General features: G+C 32.0%; 1 protein-coding gene across 4 annotated transcripts in view; it reads left to right on the top strand.

Moving 5' to 3' along the window:
* LOC127737642 (fibronectin type-III domain-containing protein 3a-like) overlaps positions 1 to 16,677 on the top strand; it is a 115,766-nt gene that overhangs the window by 68,666 nt on the left and 30,423 nt on the right. For 3 of the 4 annotated variants that reach the window (XM_052248497.1, XM_052248495.1, XM_052248498.1), the window contains 3 exons: positions 767 to 962; positions 9,237 to 9,380; positions 16,018 to 16,145. In XM_052248497.1, coding sequence (XP_052104457.1) covers positions 767 to 962; positions 9,237 to 9,380; positions 16,018 to 16,145 — 468 coding nt within the window. Of the gene's footprint in view, positions 1 to 766; positions 963 to 4,246; positions 5,859 to 9,236; positions 9,381 to 16,017; positions 16,146 to 16,677 lie in introns of those variants that run through there. The other variant, XM_052248499.1, reaches the window with a different exon arrangement.

The following is a 16,677-nucleotide window of genomic DNA, read 5'->3' as shown; positions in this document are numbered from 1 at the left end:
TTATCTGGATTATTGGCCTGCAATTATCACCCCCTTTGATGAGAAAAGAATTCAATTTTGTAGCCCAGAGTCTTAATGTATATGTAGCCCCTATATATATATACATATATATATGTACGTGGCTTTGGTGTATCTAAACTGCTGTCTGTATCATAAGTGCTTTAAATAGATATTTATATACAGTTATGGAGTATGCATGTTTTAGTTTAATGATAAATTATGAAATTATGAACTTACATACATGTAAATAGTAATTGCACTTGTGTATTTGTAATGTCAGTGTTGTATGTGAAATTAACACGTAGAGGAGGAGTTAATGAAACTATATCCAAGTAATGATTTTTTTTTTTCGATAGTAATAACAGAACTTATAAAAAAAACCTGATATAGTGGAGTTTACACTACCAATGCATGCTCAATGGATGCTATTTATATCTTACAACAATAATTTGACATTTTTATTTAAAAAGTAAAATGCAACTATGAGGTGTTAGACGAGGTAATAATAATGACAAACAAAAAAAATTGGAGGTTAAGACCTGAGGCAGGCAATCCAGGCATACAGCATTATATAGATATACAAAAAACAACAACAAAAAACTGAGAAATCAGGTCTTACATGGGAATGCTGAGACAATTGTTTAAAAAAAAAATGTTTTGGGTGAATCAGTTGTCTTCCTTTTTATAAACATGTGCCAAATGTTTGAATTTTCTTAAAATTGAATGATTTATATTTTGAACTAATTTGTTTTGTTATTTTTTTCAGGGACCCAACAACACAGCACCTCAGTATTATCCATACGGACCACACTACCCAACACCTCCATATCCTCCTCATCATCATCCCACCCAACATCCATCACACATACATCCTAGTGGCCCTACCCATGGGACACCACCACCACCACCACCACCACAGAACAGTTGTAACAGTCATCCCAGTGGACCAGTTCACTCTCAAGGTAATAACATTGTTTCTGTTCAACATGGGTTCTTACATGTGATTTCAACTTGGTACCATGGAACACTGTAATTTCAGAAATAAATGCATTCATTAATTCAAATCCTAGTACTCTGACAAAAATGCGAAATCTAATTAATGTAATTGCAAAAATTTTATGAAGGAAAATCACCACTGAAATTATGAATGTGAGTTTTATTATTGCGAACTTGAAACTGTTGCATTTTTCGCATTAATAAAAACATTGCAATAATTTTTATACGACCGCAAAAAAGTTCGTATATTGCTATCATATTGTCGTTGTTGTCTGAAGACATTTGGTTTCCGGACAATAACTTTAGCATAAGCAAATGGATCTCTATGAAATTTAACCACAAGGTTCAATAGCACAAAAGGAAGGTTGGTATTGATTTTGGGGCTATGGTCCCAACTGTTTAGGAATTAGGGGTTAAAAAGGGGCCAAAAAAGGCATTTTTCCAGTTTCCGGACAATAACTTGTGTATAAGTGTATGGATCTCTATGAAATTGTACCACAAGGTTCCATACCACAAAGGAAGGTTTGGATTAACTTTGGGGGTTATGGCCCAAACCATTCAGGAATTAGGGGCAAAAAAAGTGGGAAAAACAAGGTTTTTCTGGTTTCCAGACAAATACTTAAGTATTAGTCAATGGAGCTCAATGAAATTCCATACCACACACAGAAGGTTGGGGGTGATTTTGTGGGTCTTTAATCGTTAAGAAACTAGAGGCCAAATAGGGGCCAAAAACAAGACTTTTCTAATACTGGCTAAGCTGGTTCTAACATAAATTATTTCTGATCTATATAAAGAAACAACAAATACTGATATGGCAGGAGATACACACCAAACAGGGTGTGTACATTATTATATTTAGTTTGTAAACAGATTTACTAAGTATTGCGCAACAGCAAAGTATTGCACAACAGCAAGAAATCTTCAATTGAAAATAAATACAAATATTTTAACCAATTTCAATGAAGATTAATTTAAAGTCTTGAATTGTTTGAGGTTTTTACCATGTATTACTATATTGGATATTTGGACATTTTTAAATAAGTCTACATTGAGGTCCAAAGGGTCCAAAATTAGACTGTTTGATTTCATCAAAAACTTAATTCTTGTGGTTCTATGATATGCTGAATCTAACTGTGCATTCAGATTTTTAATTTTGAACCCTGTTTTCAAATTAGTTAATATTAAGGTCCAAAGTGTCCAAAATTAAACTTTGTTTGAATTCATGGTTTTTTTTTTATATGCTGAATCTAACCATGGAATTAGATTTTGGATATTGGACCATTAAGAAGATTAAATGTCCCTTTTCAAATTTTTTAGTTATCTGACCCGTGACCACATTTATTCTGTGTCAAATATTTAATCACTATCCAAATTCAGAGCTGTATCAAGCTTGAATATTGTGTTCATACTTGCCCCAACTGTTCAGAGTTCAACCTCTGTGGTCGTATCCAGCTGCTTCAGGCAGGCGAGTGTATTTTTGTCTCGCCTTGACGGAGTCAAAAAGCCAGAAAGGTATGCTGTTTCCGGCGGCGGCGTCAACAATGTATTAGTTCGTGATTAGGTCTAGTTCATGGTGAACCACTAGTGGTAGGTCAATGATATTTGGTATGCAGTTGTATTAGCATTGGCACATCTCATTACCATGGAGATTATTTGGCCCCGCCCCCTCAGTCAAGGTCTATTGACTTTGAAACTTTGCTTAGTTTACATGTATTAGTTTGTGATTAGGTCAGTTTATGGGGAACCACTAGTGGTAGGTCAATGATATTTGGTATGCAGTTGTATAAGCATTTGCATGGAGATTATTTGGCCCCACCCCCTCATTCATGGTCTATTGACTTTGAAACTTTTGCTTAGTTTTCATGTATTAGTTTGTGATTAGGTCAGTTTAAGGGGAACCGTTAGGGGTAGGTCAATGATAATTGGTATGCAGTTGTATAAGCATTAGCACATCTCATTTATGGAGAATATTTGGTCCTTACCCCTCAGTCATGGTCTATTGACTTTGAAACTTTTGCTTAGTTTACATGTATTAGTTTGTGATTAGTTCAGTTTAAGATGAACCACTAATGTGAAGTCAATGATATTCGGTATGCAAATGTATTCAGTGTTCCAGCTAGGATTTCAAAAGGGCAGGGAGCCAATCCTGAAAAGGGCACTTTAGCATGATAATTGATATTTCAAAAAGGGCATGTCAAACATTGTCTTATATTAACTGCAGGGGTTTCAGCTAGGAGTTTTGAGGGGGTATAGTCACTTCTACGCTAGATGAAAATCAACCTTATTTTGGGTAACAGTATTAAAGGGACCATGCAAGGATGTATATTACTAGCTCAGTCTTCCCTAGAACATTTTTGATGCATGGTAGGTCTAAGGTTAAGTTGCAATGCAGAGCGCAGCGGCATTTTGTAGAATTATTTCTATTTCATTAGTGAAATGAATTGTGCATGTCAGTTAAAATACTACACTAGATCTGCAATAGTCAGGAACAATACCTTACATTTTCTCCAGGGGCCAACCTGGATCCCAAAACTTTTTCCAAGGGCCCAGTAGAAATTTTAAGGCCCTACCAGTGTATTTTTACTACAGGTACATATTTATTAATAGTCTTATCAATAGACAATAATATATGTTTGAAATGCCTAATACATGTAGCCCAGTGTTTCTGATTATGATAGAAATAATAAATGAATTATAATAAACCACATTGAGTTTTTCAGAATTAAAATCCATTTAACCATGTCTTTTCAGACTGTTAAACTTATATTTGTAATATTATATATAAAAATATATAAAAAAATTCCCCCCCCCCCCTTTTTTTTTTTTTTTACATTTTTCACACCCCTAATCAAAATGAAAATCTTACTGTCTATAAATAACAATGAAATGTAACTGTTTCTTGTTAAAGGGGTTTTCCGAATTTTCCTGCCAAAAAAGCACATGGCTTTCAACAAATGTAAACAAAGCAGTCAATTTGTGATCATGGATTACAGCTTTAATTAATTTAATTTGGATATAGATATTCAATGAAAGGTACAGTCAAGGATTGTTTTTACTTTCTTCTGCATTAAAACTAGTTTAAAAGATCAATTTAAAAAAAAAAATTTGACATAACAACAGACGATCTACGGATACATCAAACGCAAGTAGTCATCTTTTGAGAAGTATTGAAATTGAAATGCTGACTGCCCGAATTAAATGAGAAAAATTATTACAATGGTCAATTATGAAGTTTAATTAAAGGATTAATGACCTATCCGATGTTGATAAGCGGATTATCTGTAATCACAAATAATTAGACCTGCTGTAAATGTTAATTAGCTGAGGGTAATAAACTTGTCATAAATATGAAGACAGGTAGAATAATTGTATTTTCATCAAAATATTACGGCAATAAAGGCATGGACTTACGAAAAAGGAGGGCGTCTTAAAAAGGGCACAGGGCGGCACTCGGGAAAGGGCGGGCGGACCGCCCTGTGAAAACGACCTAGCTGGAACACTGTGTATTGGCATTTGCAAGTTTCATTTCCATGGAGATTATATAACCCCACCCCCTAATTATGGTTCATTGACTTTGAAACTTTTACATAGTTTACAAGTTGATGTTTGTGTTTAGGTTTGTTTAAAGGGAACGACTTATGAAAAGTCAATGGTATTTGGTTTGCAGTTGTATTAGCATTGGCACATCTCATTTCCATGGAGATTGTTTAGCCCTGTACCTTCAGTCATGGTTCATTGACTTTGAATATTTGCATAACTTACATGTTAAAGTATTGCTATTTTAATTTCAACATTTGCATTATCAAAATAACAAATAGGCGAGACATATCTCTGTGTTAACAGTTTATTGAATTAACAGTACATTGTTCAACTTATTCAAACCTGGAGGGAAACACATAATTAGCAGCTGTTAATACTGGAATAGAAGAGTATTTGAGATATACTGCAGTTGATCAGATGCATCATGATCCTTTTGGTGCCCATTTATAATCAGCTATTTGATTCAGTTAGGGAGCTACCATTTGATTTTTATGGGGGGGGGGGGGGCTAGGATGTAATTTGAAAAAAAAAGGCAGGACAGGAGTTTTGAGTTAAAGAAAAACATGAAAGGTAGGATGAGCAACTTGGCAAAAAAAAAAAGGCAGGATGACAATTTATGTAAAAAAAGTCAGGATAAACTAATAAAAAAAAAGGCAGGACCGAATAGAGTGAAAAATAAAAAGGCAGGACAGAGATTACAACTAAAAAAAAAAATGCAGGACAAAATTTTTCATCCTAGCCCCCCATAAAAATCAAATGGTAGCTCCCTTAGATTTCTTATAAAGATTTTGTTTTGAATAATTTGCATATATTTATGACAGAAGTACATTGTTATTTATTTTCAAGATATTTGCCCCCTAGTGCCATGTATTCATCTTTATAAATTGCATAGTCAATTGGTTGAAATATATTGAAAAGTATAAATATTAAACTTTTTTGCAATAATAGATTAAGGTATGCATGAATGAATAAACAAGTTTCTTAAAAATTCATTTTACACATTCCTGCATAGTTTATATCTTTAGCACATGATATTGTCAACACAGTTTTTGACCTTTTTGTTAGTCTGTAGCAGTCACGATTGTGGTCAGGTATTTAAATTTAATTCTTTTGTCAACTGGGATCAGTGTATATCTTTTCCACCTGTACCAAGTGAACTTTGTGTCACAGGTGTTAGGAGATCTTCTATGTGGAGGTACAGAAGGTCCAATTCTGTGATGTAACTTCCTGTATCTGGAGGGAATACACAACAACTTTCAGTTTGACACATCAGCAGTTTTAATTCTAAAACAGTCTGGTGACCTTTGCAATAAAGGTGACAGGTAGACACATTTATGAATGCTTAAAATTGATTAACTGACAAAGCTTGCTTTGTGTTGAATAAAGTGCTGCTGAATATATATTGACTTTCACTTTAGCAGCATATGGTGGGAAATTTCTTCTGCTAGCTTGAAAAGAGTCTTGATTGATTTTGTAAAGCATCATGTTTCTGGTAAAATCATGTTTGTATAAAATCCTTTGAACTCCATCTAAGAGCACTGATGAGGAAGGCCAAAGCAGGAGACTGCAGCATTCTTGAACTTCTTAAAAAGCTTGCTTAACTCTAGTCTCTAGTAGAAAATTAAGCAGGGAGAAACACTTAAATTTCAGACACTTACTTTGCTCCCGAAGCATAAATGGTAGAAGGGTCAATTTTGGTTTACTATGGCCATGAAAAAAATTCAACAAAATGGCAGTGGTAATTTACTTTTCTGGTTTGTTTTGTTTTTGAATTTTTCGTAAAATTTGATACAGGAGCTTATAATATCCTGCAAATTTGTAATTGATTACATATGATAACACAATGTTACAAATTTGTATATATAATTTAATTGCTTAAAAGTATGACGACAAGTACAATACACATGCAAAATCTGCTTCTTAATAAACAATAATCTCCGAGAGCTCATCAAAAGCACCTGCATCATCATACATATTTTTTATTTGTTAAAAAAAAGTTACAAGAACATGTGATCTTTCAATCTTCACTTCTCACCTTTTTTTTTTGGCGTAGATATAATTGAATAATCTATAATCTCAGTTCAGGCATTTTTTCATTGGAATAGAATCTAACTGGTTTATATGCTGTGTGCCCTGGTCATCTAGAATTTTCCTTGAAACAGTATAAAAAAAGAGAAAAGTAATGGATCATTGGTGGCCAAAATTTGATATTGATCATTGTAGAATAACTAATTTTCCAACAGCACTTATTTCCCTACTATTTATTTGTGAGTGCAGCTGAAATACATGTTAGTATGTCAGCTTTATTAACAATTGTGACCCAGTGAAACATTTTCGGGAGAGGTGTATGATCTTTGGATGAGATCCAGTTGGTTTCAATTAACAGATGTTTAGTTCTGCCTAAAGTTGTTCATTATCCATTATCTGGATTTATTGTTTTAATGTTTGACAGTTCATTCAAAGATGCCACTACATTGATAACATTTTAGACAGACTTTTGTTATTGAAGCTAGAGGCAAGTACTTCTTCCATACACAACTCTTCCCTTTTGGCACTATCAAGCTTGTAAGGAAATGATTCTTTTGGAACCACAGAGATGTGTCCAAACTCATCTGACTTAAAAAAAAAAAACAACCCAACTGTCACAATCCAAATAGAAAAATTGATACTGGTTGACTCCTTTAAATATAATCAAATCAAAAAATAAATTTTTTAGAATGCCAATCATGGACCTTAGGGGGGGGCTATAACAAATAACAATAAAAATTTTAGATATTGTAAAATTCAGAAAGTTTTGCAATGTTTTCATTATCACAAAACTTGTGTTTTAAAATTTTCATAGCATTACTTGTATGCTGCATTTACTGAAATCACAATAATTAATCTTGAATTTTGTCCATTCTAGAAAAATCGCAATAAAAAAAAAAGGAAACTTCTGAAATTATAGTATAAAATCCAGATCATACAAGGTATAGGTAACAATTTGTAAAGCAAAATTGTTGTTTATATGAGCTGGGAATTCAGTTTATGGGTTTATATAGATTATAGATATATAGGGAGACCCTGGCGAACTGCAGTGTCTGTCAAATGATTGCAATACAGAAAAAAGGTAAAAATAGGGATGAATGAAGAAGTATCATAAATGATATACAAATATATAAAAAAAAAAAAAAACTTGCATTTCTTTTTCATATTGAACATAATTTTTTTCATTTAGAAAAAAAAAATGTTGACATAATAAGTAGCAGAATTAAAGCAGTGGTCATGTGCTTCATTTTACAAGTTTAAACTTTCGGAAAACTATTATACCTATTTTTAAAACTTGTTGAAAAAGTTAAAATTGATTTTATCACAAAGGTAGATCAATTTGGTCTCTTGATGCATATTTACTAGTTTACATTTTTCTTGCAATGCCCCTTGTGTAGCCGAGCATATAATTTTTACCCATGCCTTTCAGTCACCAAAAGGATCTCTTGTTTGGACTTTTTTGTTAATTTAGATTTGCTATTTTTTGCATGTGGAGGTTGTATAATGATGATCCTTTCAGTGTGTCTTTATTTGATGGTACATGTATCTTGGGTTTCTAAACTACTGAGGATTAAAAAATGTTAATGTTGGTTGTTGACTTTATATTCAGTACAGCTGTATTAGACATTGGCATATGGATACCTTTTTTACCTTCTTATTTTAAAAGTAATTTAACATCATGGAAAATGTAAATATCCTTTAGATTGATCTAACACACCTGTAGATAAATCTGGTTAAAGACAGATCATCAATCAGCTGATCAGATGGTGAAACCAACATTCTCAAATAGATAAGTATAGGTATAAGATTTCAGAGACTGACTTTTAATGTTCTGTGAGCTTTAGAGTAGGGTGTGTCAATCCTAACTTGACTTTAATTTACCTGCTGTTTAGCTTTGATCTCTCAAAGGTTTGTCTTTGATCAACAGACATGTCTTTTACCTGTAAAATGATCATGTATCTAAAGTAAAGTTTGTTTTGGTTTAAATCTGTGATTGTCAGTTGAACTTAAAAGGTTTCTTATGTTTATTGGATATTCTGAAAGATTCACAAGAAATGGTTGTGAAGTAGATTTCGATTTAATAACACAATTCTTTTGGTCGATTAATTGACCTATCTAATTGTTTAACTACCTGTATTTATACCATTATTGCAACACTAGTACTCTTTACCACATTTTATTTTGTTTTTGTTTGAATAAAGGATGACTAATTTAGGTAGAGATGTGACAAATACATGTAGTCCAATTGAAATTGTTCTTCTGAAAAATTGTGCACGGTTTTATTGCTGATCTACTCAGAAGACACAACTATTAACAAAATCTTAAATACTTGCTCCAATACAAGATTTAATATTTATCCACTTGGGCTGAAATTCCTGAGACTTACTTTCATAAAAAAATCTTTGTTGTCAAAATTTATCACTTGTTATAATTGACTTACATGATAGATACATGGACCAAAGAATTGTCTTGTAAATTGACAACATTGATTCTTTGGTTGACCACAATTCCAAGGAACAAGGAATATTGAATGCATTGATTTAATTATAATACAAAACTATAATTTAGCATAACACCAGGAACAGTATGGTTAAAAATTTGGCATAACACTTAAAAAATTCATTTATAAAAGATAATGAAATAAGATGTTTGAAACATTTTCTTTTTTACAGGACCAACAAGGCCAAATTCAATGGAAGGCAGAGCAAGTAGGCAGAGGGAGAAAATACAGAGAAAATACCTACAGAGGCTGGAAGAGGGCCATTATCAAAATCAAAACAGACCACCACCTCGTAGTCGAGTCAATAAACAAAAAGGTACATTTAAATATTGGCTTCAATTTAAGTGAAATATATTAAAAGTGGGAAAAAGTCCTAAAAAAGGGTTTGTTCTGCTTTTCTTAGTTGTCAGACTAATATGCTTTAAAAGCTAAGATACGTCTCCAGAGCTCTATTATTCGATTGAAAATTTATGGTTATTAAAGGAGAAACACTCATTAATATATTTTTCAATATTTTCTGAGTCTTATTTCAAGAATGTTTTACATTTACCTCTAGCAAATGTGCCCACCATTTTCTTATTAATCAAAGGGATGTTACACAGTTCTTATTAATTAGTGTTTTGAGAATAATCACACAAGCTAGTTGTGTTATGCATGTTTTATCACCACCTGTTTCAAAAAGACAATCTTAATTGTTACATATTATCTGTCAGTGTAAGGACATCTCAGTTTTATTACTACATGATTTTCCATGGAATATTAATATGAAACATGTATGTACATCCACTATCATATCTGCTTTTATGGTTGATTACGAAAAGCATGAAATTCTAATTCACAATCAAGGTAATGAATTATTCAGCAGATCAATGCAGAAAAAAAGACCAAACATATGTCTTGACAATAAAATTTTGAGTTAATATTTATAGACAGACTGCATGATTGTAACACAACTTCAGTTTTTATCCCCAGGAGAAGAGAGTATTACATCATTTATTATTTCTGTAAAAGCTTGTAAATATTGAATGAAATGATTTTTTAATCTAAGCTCTAGGCTCCTTTGAAAGAAAAGTTTCAATTTAAAAAAAAACAACTTTTTTTACTAAAATTCAATATTTGTAATGTAATTTAAAGGACCAGAAAATATAAGGTATTTTTGTCCCGCCTTGGCAACAATGGGTTCTGCAGAATCCAGTACAATTTTTATGCCCCTGCTGCTTGGTTATGGGCCCATTAAGTTTACTCTTGTCTGTCCGTCCTTCTGTCGGTAAGTATGTCCTGAAATTTGTTTCTGTTCTATAACTTTAGTTTCCCCCAACCAAATGTTATGAAACTTACTTACAATGCTTATTACCACCAAATTCAGATCAAGGTCAAATTTGGGTGGAGTTACTTTCACCATTCTCGAGTTTTCCACAACCAAATTATGAAACTTACACACAATGCTAATTACCACCAAATTCAGGTCAAGGTCAAATTTGGGTGGAGTTACTTTCACCATTCTCGAGTTAGGTACCTTTAAAATGGAAAAATTGCTGAATTTGCTGTTTACACGTTCTAACTTAACTTGCCTCAACCAAATGTTATGAAATTTTTACACAATGCTAATTACAACCAAACACAGGTCAAGTTGAATTTGGATGAGTCACTTTCACTGTTCTCGAGTTATGTCCCTTTTGAAACATAAAAATTGACGAATTTGTCATATATTTACAAGCTGGAGCATCTGTGTCCCATGTACACATTATTCTTTAATTTTTTTATTTTAATTTCTATGACTATGTTCATTCTCTGAAGAGGTCAAAGTTGAGGAAAAAGTAATTCAAATTTTTCTTACAATTTGACATTAAACTACCATCATTGTTCTATTTTGATGAAATTTACAGAATTTATTTTAAGTTGGCATTAATGTATTGGTTCATGATAGTAATGTTAGGTTAGATTTGTACATACAAATTGTCATGAGTATTTTAAAGGGGCACTAGCTACGAGATAAATGAAAAATCTAAAATATGATTTTTTTTGTTCAATCATTAATGAAAGTGAAATAGTGAAATGATAAATCACTTTTAGCAGCCAGTTTGCTTCAATTTTGTCAAAATAAGCTAAGAAATATTGATGATGAATTTTTCACATGCAAGTGAATAATTCGACCTCATTGAATCCGTATTCATGTGAACTTCAATTTAACCCTTTAGCTAAAATGGATAAAGCATGAATCGTGCATGTTAAGTTATTTAAAGGAAAAGAATGTAAACATTGAAAGTGAAACAAAGGTAAATCATTTGATTGACTGATTCGATCCACAAAAAATCATTTGTATATAAGTAAAAACGATGATTTAACATATATTTTTAATCTTTAAAATGAAATTAAACAGACATAGAAAAATCCAATTGCACAATTTCGATATCTATTTATATCTATATTGATGTTTATATCGCTTATATGGTCATCAGAGGTCTCAGAGGTCAACTCGATAGTTAATTAGATGGCGTCTAGACTAAAATACACATGAAACGAAGCTACATATAATTGAGCCCATGTCCTGTAAATTGTTTATTTTAGACTTTTTATAATTTGGATAGATGTTTTACATTGTTATAAATCAAATATGAGAATTTGAGTCAAATCAGTGAACACAAATTTGACAGCTAGTGCCCCTTTAAGGCAAATGAAATTTAAGTCTGTTTAAGGATAAAGTTGTAAAATTGATTAATTTTAAAGCCTTTTAGAAATGACTTTTTCACAGCCTTTGACATGTTTTTCATTTACAATTGTTAAATCTGCCAAATAGGTGACAAACAAAATAAAAGAAGGGAAAGTATTGTAAATCATCCCTTGAAGTATTCTCAGGTACATTTATCTGTATTTGTATTTAGGGCGGGTCTGGAAGTCTTCCAACCACTAATGATTTTGATTATTTGTGTCTGATGGGTTTTACCTATTAAAGATGACCTTGATACTGGACACCTAAATAAACATGGTTACCTGTGTTTCTCTCACTCTCTGGCTCTTGTCCAGCTCTGCATGGAATGAATTTACAGATTTATCATGTTGTTCTTTGAAATGTTAACTTTGAGTTAATATCTTGCTTTTGAGGTTTTCGTGCACAAGTATGATTCATAGTTTTGATGAACAAAGTAGTTGAGTACTCATGCACTAATGGCTTCTTGTCCCAGTGGGAATAATTCTGTGGTGAATGTATTAAGTGAATTTGAAATGGTAGAAATGACACTTAGTTTATATCTGAAATATAATAAGGCTTGCTACATAATTGGCAATTGAAAAATAAATAAAATATAATTAGTTTTGAATTACATAATAGTAAGTTTGTGGTTAACTGTCACTGTTTTTGTTCATGTTAATAAAAAGTTACTGAGAATCCAGACTCTCCTGACCATGTACCTTTTGTTTTCCACTGATTGAGATTAAAGATAGGTGGAGGGTTAAGTAACAGTACTCACCCAGGTTAGGGGAGGGTTTAGTGCTCACAAAAATGTTTACCCCCGTTAAATTCTTTATGTGCTTGTCTAAAATCAGATACCTGTAGTTCAGTAGTTGTCGTTGTTTTACGTCTGTCATATTGGTTTTTCGCTGGATTGTTCCGAATTAGGCTGTCAGTTTTCTCATTTGAATTGTTTCACATTTTGTCATGTTAGGACCTTTTATAGTTGACTATAGAGAATGGGATTTTCTCATTGTTGAAGGCCTATGGTGACCTATAATTACTTATATCTTTGTCAGTCGAACTCTGGTGCATGGTTGTCTCATTGGCAATCAAAGCACATCTGACAATTTTTTCTATAGACCTGGGTGCTTGTCTTGATGTTTACACCACATCATTTATTCAGAAATCAAACAAATATAGATTGCCAGCTGCATAAGAAATGAAAAAGTTCAAGGACACTATTGAGAGAGAAAATAGATTTACATAAGTATTTCAGTTTCAAACTTGTACTTTCTAGCTCAATAATATTGCTTTAAAAAGTAGTTATATTTAATAATGCACTATTACATTCAACATATAGTTCAGTCTCATTTGTACTTCTGTAAAATTCTTTATATTCCCACACATTTGCTGATGAAAACTTCAGTTAAGTCTCAAGTTTATGCTCCAGGTTATAATTGTACAAATGTATGATTTTAACACATTTTTTGTGACTTCACTCCTACAGAATTTCAACATATTGAAAATAGGGTATGAATTTGTTTTTTGTCTCACTGGATCAACTTGAGTTGTTGAAAAAGATTATTGTCCCACAATTACAGACACATTAAATTGACATCTTTTACTATCCTTTTATGGAAAGAGATTTAATCAATTATAGGCTGTGTTGGTAAATCTTGCAGACATCCTGTTGCACACTCTTTCTCTAAAGGATTTATAGTTGGAAACTGTCAGTTTCATAGGAAATTAGTTGCCTTCCAATAGATTGAAGATAAATCTCAGAAAATGAAAGTTTTGTTGAAAGAGGGAAGATATTTATTTTATTGAAAAGGATTTGTACTTTCAAGTGTAAAACATTTGTCAATGGAAAAATAAAAAAAATGATACATTTGTATGAATTTATGATCTTCTTTGTATTCATAAATTTATTTTAAACTTCATACAAGTTATATGAACAACACACCTTAAATGTCCCACCAACATTTTTGAATTTAAGGAATAAGATTTTAGGTCCTTTCGGTCACTATCTTGTGAAATTATTATCCATTTAACAATAAAGGAATACTAACTTAATGGCTTTGAGAAAAGAATACTGGTTTAGGTACAAGTAAGAATCAAACTTTGTATTTAAAAAGACAATCAAATCTCTCCCGTTTTCCACTCTTGTAGCATTTATTGATGTGTATCTAATTAGTTTGCACCATTAGCCACTAGTCCGATGCCCCAGACTAGTAAAATTGTAATCGGACTAGTGAGTTTTTTGCAAATATTTGTTTAGACACATAAGAAAATTGTTGGAATATTGGTATTTGGAAAAGATTTTGGTGCAGACTGTGACTAATTGAAAGGTAGCTGTCTTGATAATTGAAATTATTTGTCATTTTACCAATTCTTTCAGTTTGTTAATCTGCCTAGTGTTTATAATGGAAATGAAAGAGACATTTCACCGTTTTAAAAACTGTCCATAGCTATCAAAAATGTCCTTTATGGAAAAAAGATAATGGTAAAGTATATCCAGTGCACAGTAAAGAAGAAGTCATATGTAAAATATAGCAAAGACAGTGGAAAAGGGGGATAAAACATTACACACACTATCTTTTCTATTGATTGAGTTGGATTCTGCTTCAAGACTGACATTGAGAGATTAAGAAATAGTAAAAAAATGTGTAAAGGGGAAAAGGAGTTAATAATGGATCACACTGTCGGCTCTGGTTTTAAGTAGGAATATTGCTGAATCAGCATAAAGGTATCTGATGGGAAAATTTCAGCAGTGTACTGAATTCTTTGTTAACTTGTCATGACGTTGTAAAGGCATTGAAAAGGAAGTTAGTTAAACATATGATGGATAATTTACATGATCTACAGGGAGAAAACTAATTTAGGAAACATGCATGTGTATGAGTTCCTGACATATTCATTAATTTTATAGGTTTATGTAATTTTCATAAAAGAAAATGTAACACCGTATCTTTAGTCTAGATTTTAGTATCTTAAATGGAATCCAGTTATTGCTGACTTGCAAGTATTTGATGGAGAAGAAATAAAAAATACCCTTAATCAGCAAATTTTTACCACACATGACAAGTAGTGTGTAGGAGTAAAAGTTTCTTTCATTTTTATTTCATTACAACAATTTCTAAATTATTTGAATTAGAAAATAAAAGTTTGTCTACTATGTGCTTTTATGAAAAGCCTTTATCTAACAGTAGACTTGATAAAATATCTTTTATAAGAGATATTTGACCCACTTTAAATTTCTCAACTGATATGTAGAAAAACAAGATATAAATCTCTCACCCAGACATATTATTACATTTTGGTCTAATTTTACAACACAATGTTAAAAATTTGTCCAAGCTGTTTACTTTCACAAGAAAGCATACAAAAAATGCCTCAGTAATAAGGAGAATGATATTGTCTTTATATTGATAGATACACGGCACACTTTTTGTGTCTTGTGCTGGCAATGCTAATAGAAAATCACATTTTTATTATTTCTTCTCTGAGAAGTAACAAAATTATCAATAAGAATTCTGCCTAACCAACAACTAAGCTATTTAAGTCAGAAATGTCTTGAAGTTACCTTCTTGTGAGCAGGCTTTAGGGCTTTATTGTATGGAAAGTGAAGACTTAAATTTTATATGCTTCATTGTACACATATCTAAAAACAGAGAAAGAAATGAGCTTTGAAATTATAGAACAATGTACAATTTTGTTTTATGCACACTAGATGATCAATATAGATGAAATATTTAGCATACTGTTGGTATAGTTAATAGGTACAGATTATATCTTTCTTGGTGCTCCTTTCTTACCTGACCAATTAACCTGGTTTCTAATGGTACATATGAACACCTGAAACAAGTGTAAACTTTGTAGTACAAAATAATTTTTATATTATTCCAGACAGAGGGTTTAAAACAATCAAAGCACTATTTTAACCCTACCACATGTTAATTTGTCTGTTCCAATTCCAATTGAAGACATGTATTTAGCCACATTTCATCTTGATAACAGTAAATGGCAATTGAGAGGAATATTATATATCAAAGTGACAGTGACCCAACAGCACAAAAAACTGAAACAGATTGTAACACTGCATCTTGTGTGATATTTCTCAACTCATATGAATATGCTTGGCAAAACTTGTATTTCAAGATTTTAAAATTTGTTTAAACTATCTTGATTATGAATACCTTTCCATAATCTGCCTTTGAATCGGTAGTATACATGTATAATACATTGTTATACTGAATCTTTTATCATAATACTTTATATGCAGGTATGAATGGAGATATACACAGTAACAGTACACCATGTCCTGCTGCTCCAGATACAGGACAAATCCAGGAACTGGAGGAAGAAAGAAAAATTCTACAACAACAATTATCTAACATGCCAGAACCTGCCGTAAGTGCAACAACAATTATCTAATATGCCATAACTTATCCACAAGTGGTTGAACCAGTGGTAGATAATTTTGTCATAACCTCAAAGCATTATGTGCGAGTAGTGTTCCTTCTTCTTATGGGTCTTATGGTTTTTCTCATACAACTCTTCCAGGCCATAACTAATTTGCTTATGATATTTGGCATGGAGGTGTACTACCATAAGACGGTGTGTTGCATTTCATCATGACCTTCATGTGACCTGACCTTTGACTTCAAGGCCAAAATATTTTAGTGCCTGGAACATATTATTTAATCTTTGTATACTTTCAAAATTTTGACAATTAGATTAAAATCAAGCAAATTTTTTCCATTATATGTATTTTCATTGTGATTGTCATGGATTTTGGAACCAGTTTTTCTTTTGTATAATATCATCTTAAATTTACATGGAAAGGGTTATCTTGAAAAACAAAGTTTTTTTATGCCCTCGCCGTAGCAGAGGGGGCATTAAGTTTTACCCTTGTCTGTCCATACGTCCCGAAATTGGTTTC

This window comes from Mytilus californianus, unplaced genomic scaffold (assembly GCF_021869535.1).
Source record: "Mytilus californianus isolate M0D057914Y unplaced genomic scaffold, xbMytCali1.0.p SCAF_4, whole genome shotgun sequence".
NCBI classification, from domain to species: Eukaryota; Metazoa; Mollusca; class Bivalvia; order Mytilida; family Mytilidae; genus Mytilus; species Mytilus californianus.
This window is presented reverse-complemented; position numbering and strand designations above follow the sequence as displayed.